Consider the following 5,821-nt stretch of genomic DNA (forward strand, 5'->3'; position numbering starts at 1 on the left):
GAGACAGGACCAATTGTCAAAATTTTGGTGTCGATCATTCGATTTCATCCTGGACACTACAGAAAATGGGCTAAAAGTGTTAAAAACCAAACTTCTCCTTTAAGAAAGGAAAAAGAAAGAAAATAACAAACAGTCAGTTTAGGTGTTAAAATATGTAAATCAGGAAATTGTCTATATACCAAACTGAACTGATTGTTGTTCTCTACTTAAAAAAAGACTTAAGATTTTAAAATGGAACAATTTTCTTTTATATATATTTATTTTTGTATTCAAAAATTCTGTTCAGAGTAACAGATTATAATTCATAAATGTCTCCGGACCTTTACTGGTTGTTGATTTTCTCTATTCGGACCTCGCTGATTTTTAATAGCTGACCCCTGATCTAACAGATTTTTAAAAACTTGGAACTAGTTCCCTCCTCAGAGCGTTAGCAGACGCCCCACCCTCCTGATGCCTTATTCAGCATTCATAGCTTCCTAAACTGGCTCTCTGTGGATCTGTAAGCATAGCCGATGATGAGGCCTGCTTCAGCTGGCAGAACCTTTCAGACTAAATCAGGAACTGGAAGCAGTGGATTGTTGCGGTTTTTCTGTACAAATATGTGAAAGAAGATATTCGTTTTCTGACAAACTTAGCAAAAATCCCAACAGTTAGTTTGTAATAAACATCTGTGTGTTTCCATGGTGATAATGGAATCAGATGATCACTGATTTGTCTCCTTCATATCTATGATTAGATGCAGAGACGAGCCCTGGTATCTCTCTGAAGGTCGGACTGAATGGAGGGGGTACTGAGGGAATTCCCATGGTTACCCATCATGCACTGAGAAGTAAACCTCTGGAGAAATTGGGCTGCTCTCATCATATTGAGCTAGCTATCCATCATATCAGAGAGGGAGCAGCTGAGGGTTCAGAGTTTCTGTCCATCCACCTGAAAGGACTAATTTCTAGACCAGCTGCCTGTTCCTGCAGGGTGAGAGAGGATTCCCAGAGGGAAGCTCCTCAGACAGCGTTCCAGCAGGTTCAGAGTAAGGTCAGAGCATGAAGCTTTCCTGATCCTGTCCGCCTGATATCCTCCATTATGGTTTGCTGGCTCCTAAAGCTGCAGGTCATCAGTTGGCCCTCTTCTTCCTCAGTGGACCGTCAGATGTGTCAGACTGAAATCAGGCAGTGGTTTCTCTCCTGATGCCCGAGGCATTGGTCCAGGAGTTAATATACATTGAGAGCAGTTTTGATTTTTGAAAGCAGCAGATGTGTTGGTCTGAGATGTTAAAGAATGACTGAGCTTTTCTAACGTGTTTGTTTGTTTTGCAGAACGTGGGAAGGGAAGACAAAAGCAGGCCATTTTAGGAGAACATCCCTCCTCCTACGCTGACAACGGCTATGGTGAGACCTCCACACCCAATCTAAACACCAGATAACAGCTGGACATTCCTAAATTTGATCAGAATTAAGTTCAGAAGCACAGCAGAGTCTGCTTCCCTCAACTTGTGCAGATCAACACCCTGGTTGTACTCGGTTCGACTGGGCAGGACTTGTTGTGTAGACTCCAGAGATTAGTCTGATTCAGAAGTCAGAGGTTTTCTGACAGTCTGTAGCTGAATCACCAGTCAGGTTGACTCAGCAGATCTGCAGCCCAACAAACAGGCTGAGTTGGTCTCAGACTTTTCTCCTCGTCGGGTTCAAACTTACTTTAAAGCAGAACCACTGTTTGCTTTTTCCTCCTGTTGTTTTTATGAACGTGTCCCATCCTGCCTGGCTGCCTTACAGATTAGCTTCATTATATTGGTGTTGCACCAATTCATCTCAAGGTGCTCCACAGACAGTTTGATCAGGTCACCCAGACAGACCGGTTAAAGTTTTCTATCTAAGGAAAACCAGAATGAAGAGAAATTGTTAACATGTTATTGAAAACAAAGAATATGTTTTAAGAAAAGGACATTTGAAAAAGTTTTTACTTTTAAAAAAAGGTTTTTAGAGTAATTTATTGTGTGTTTGCAAAGTTCAAATAATTTATTTACTCAGCAAAACATTGAAACCTCAAGTAATTTTCTTCAAAATAAGTGAATATTTTAATTTTAGGTGGTAAGCGAGACACTTTTTCAATGAAACAAGATGATTTAAAAGAACAAAAACAACTGAACTGACTTCTTTCAAGTGCTTACTATCTGATTATCTTATTTTAAGAGTAAAAAATACTCATTCGAGTTGCAAATCATCTTATTTTCCTGCTCAGATTAAGGGTAAATAGACTTTAAGACAATTCTACTTATTTGTAGATTGTTTCTGCAGACCACTGAGACCAGAATCAGAACAGTTAGATTCAGTTACATGCAGCTGGACTCTGGTCACTAATGAACCTTGGTGGTTTTATTCGAGTTTTATTCACATCACAGCGGGGTGTTGTTTGTGACTTTATAAACATCTTGAAGTTTTGGGTTAAATTGACCAAATGAGACAAACTTCAAGGCGGTTGAACACTTCAGTAAAGAAACTAGATGTAGTTTGATATTTGAGGGAGGAAAAGGACCAAACATTGCAGCTCTTTAAAACAACCCAAACAGACATGGTAATGTTTTAGGGAAACATTAACTCTGTGTGCTGCTCATCCCTCAGGTCTAGCCTGCCCCCTACTGCCTCTCACCAGTAGCAGCAGGTACAAGCTGGCCTCAGTGGACGTCCCAGAAATGGTGTCCTACCCTCTGCCCCAGTCCTCCCCCTCCTACTCCGGCCACACCCCCAGCTCTGTCGCCATGGTGAGCGGCCTACATCCATCCAAGATGAACTGCACCCGCATCTTCAACCTCTTCTGTCTCTACGGTAACATAGAGAAGGTAGGACAGTTTGTGTTTTTACAGGGTTTCCCCAGGTCATTAAAAATAATTAAAAGTCATTAAATTATTATTTCTTAAATCAAAGCCTTAATTGGCATTAAAATTCATTAAATGTGCTTCTCTTAGCATTTAAAATGCTTTATTAAAATAAACCAGATACGTTTATAACAACAATTTCGTCAGATATATTATATCCAATATATTTGCACTTCTATTATTTGAACTTCTTTCGGTTGATCGTAGAGCCTTATGTTCGGAAAAGAAGTGCCAGGCGGAGAAAAAGCTAGAGAATGGGAAAATGCAAATTTCAACAAAAGTGACTGGAAAACGAGGAAACTGATTGTTTTCTACTCAATTTAATATTTTCATTCCAAAAATAGAAATCTTGCTTTTCTGCAAGGCTTTTTTTATGTCTTTGTCTGTTTCCGCTTTGACCTTTCTGTTGTTTTTTTTTTATTATTATTTGCTGTTGAGGGTTTTCCATATTTTTCTATTTTTAATTTTTGATATGGGTCTTCTTCCAGCAAGAAAGTTCCGGGTTAGATTCCCATGGGTCTTTCTGCATTGAGTTTGCATGTTCTCCCTGAGCATGTGTGGGTTCTCTCCGGGTACCCCGGCTTCCTTTCACAGTCCAAAAACATGACTGTTAGGTTAATTGGCCTCTCTAAATTCCCCTAGGTATGAGTGTCTGTGGTTTGTCCTGTTTGTCTCTGTGTTGCCCTGCTATGGACTGGCAACTTGTGGAACCCGCCTCTCACCTGTAGACAGCAGCTGGAAATAGGCACCAGCACCCCTCGCTACCCCAGCAGGGATAAGCGTGATGGAAGGTGGATGGATGGATGGAAGGTTTTTCCATATTTAGTTTCTTGCTTTATTCCTGGTGTTCTTTCCTCTGTTTGTTTTGATTGTATTCTCTCAGATCACTGTTAGATTTTCATTTTAATTGTAGACCGTTCTGTGTGGATTAGTCTCCTTCATCTTGTGTCCCTGCTCTTAAGGTTTCCATGTTACTTTTCCCTCCTCCTCAGTATTTATGCTTCCTGTCCTGTGGTACCGAGTCAATCAAGGGAACCAAATGAGCTCAGAGGTGCTGTATTGTCTCTCCAGAGTAATCTGGGTCTTTCCTGGGATCTCCTTCCAGTGCTTATCACATGACCCATAAGCTGAGTCTGGCTAGTCAATGGAAGAAGCTCTTGTCCATTGCTTGTATCTGGGATTTTATTCCTTTAGACCAAGATCCATTTCTGTGCTTCAATCAGAACTTGGACAGTCCTGCAGTTGAGCTCTCAAAACAAAGAAATGTTAAACAAATAGAAAAAGGCATTGCTGTGACCTCTGTCTAAGGCTAACCATGCTTAACTGGCCTGGTCTCTGATTGGATGGGATATTTATGTCGCTGTAGGTGAAGTTTATGAAGAGCGTTCCTGGTACAGCGCTGGTGGAGATGGGGGACGAGTACGCAGTGGACCGAGCGATCACTCACCTTAACAGCATCAAGTTGTTTGGAAAGAGGCTGAATGTGTGGTGAGAGGAGGACTGATGCGGATATGTTTGGTTGTCGTCCGCATAAGCTTAGACTGGTAACGTTGCTGTTGTCTTGTTGCTGTGGACAGCGTCTCTAAGCAGCAGGCGGTGATTCCCAGTCAGGTCTTTGAGTTGGAGGATGGCAGCAGCAGCTACAAAGACTTCGCAATGACCAGGAATAACCGCTTCAGCAGTGCCGGACAAGCCTCCAAGAACATCATCCAGCCTCCGTCTGCTGTGCTCCACTACTACAACGTTCCTCCGTGCATCTCGCAGGATCAGCTACTTAAGGTACGTCTTTCTTATGCTTAACTATATCAGATTAGTGCCTGCAACATTAAACCTGAAATATCAGCTGAACACTGAGATCAACCTCTTTTTTACCAAATGATCACTTTTAGAACTTTGGTGGATTCTTATCTTTTCTTATATCTCTTACAAAACCCTTCTTTTTTTTTCTCCTCTCACCAAAATTGAGTGACAATTTGAAAGCCATTTTACTGACCAACACCAGCCCTTTAACACCAAAATGATCGGCTGTTTCCAGGAAAGGGTTTCCTGAACTATATAGTGCAGTGAACAGTAAGGCTGGTGTGAGGAACTGCTTTTGAGTCAATGAGTCAATGCAATCAGCTGGCTTTCCTTTGATAGAAAACTTTGAAACAATCTGACTGAATGATCTGGTTGAATTGTCTCTGTAAAATACCTAGAGATGACATGATGTGAATTGGCGCAATAGAAATAAACAGAATTTAATTAATTCAGGCCTGGTTAACAGTTTTATAGAGACGTACTCCTCTGTTGCTGATGTCATCCAGTCAGGAGTGGAAGGAAAACGCATTTTACTGTTAGCTGTTTACAAAGAAGACCAGAGTCATTTCAACCCATCAAGACAGCAGAAATTCATTTCCAAAATCATTCTTAAAACTCAATTGTAGCTAACTTTAGAACCATGAACATTTTTTAGAGCAATTAACAGTCTTTAGAACCAATCCCAGTCTTTAGAACCATTAACAGCCTTTAGAGAAAGTCCTAGTCTTTAGAACCACACACAGTCTTTAGCCCACATTCAAAAACACATAATGAACTGGAGCAAACCGACTTGAGCTGGGAAACATGGAAGGCCTGGTGCATACGGGAGCGCAGGGGCAGACAGAGGCGGACGGCTATGGGGCTGATTATGGAATCGATGACATGGGGACCAGTAAAGCGAGGGGGCAGTTTTCGGGAGGTGGTTCTAGGTGAAAGGTCTTTAGAGGAAAGCCAGACCTGCTGACCGGAATGGTAAAGGGGTGCCAGAAACCGTCTTTGGTCAGTGAATCGGTAGGTGCATTCGGTGGAGTGGCGGAGGGTGCTGTGTCTGATCCCAAACTTGCACAGACGAATGTGGTGCGCAAACAGGGAAGAGAGAAGGTTGGTACAGGTTGGGATCAACGGGCTTGTCTAGAATTTAGGTGTTTGGCG

General features: G+C 41.8%; 1 protein-coding gene across 1 annotated transcript in view; it reads left to right on the plus strand.

The window, feature by feature from the left end:
* Positions 1-5,821, plus strand: part of hnrnpll (heterogeneous nuclear ribonucleoprotein L like) — a 32,686-nt gene that overhangs the window by 21,973 nt on the left and 4,892 nt on the right. Inside the window, exons 9-12 of the mRNA XM_015393854.1 lie at positions 1,314-1,385; positions 2,616-2,833; positions 4,236-4,357; positions 4,447-4,648. Coding sequence (XP_015249340.1) covers positions 1,314-1,385; positions 2,616-2,833; positions 4,236-4,357; positions 4,447-4,648 — 614 coding nt within the window. The remainder of the gene's footprint in view (positions 1-1,313; positions 1,386-2,615; positions 2,834-4,235; positions 4,358-4,446; positions 4,649-5,821) is intronic.

Source organism: Cyprinodon variegatus, unplaced genomic scaffold (assembly GCF_000732505.1).
Source record: "Cyprinodon variegatus isolate N-32 unplaced genomic scaffold, C_variegatus-1.0 Scaffold660, whole genome shotgun sequence".
Taxonomy (NCBI): Eukaryota; Metazoa; Chordata; class Actinopteri; order Cyprinodontiformes; family Cyprinodontidae; genus Cyprinodon; species Cyprinodon variegatus.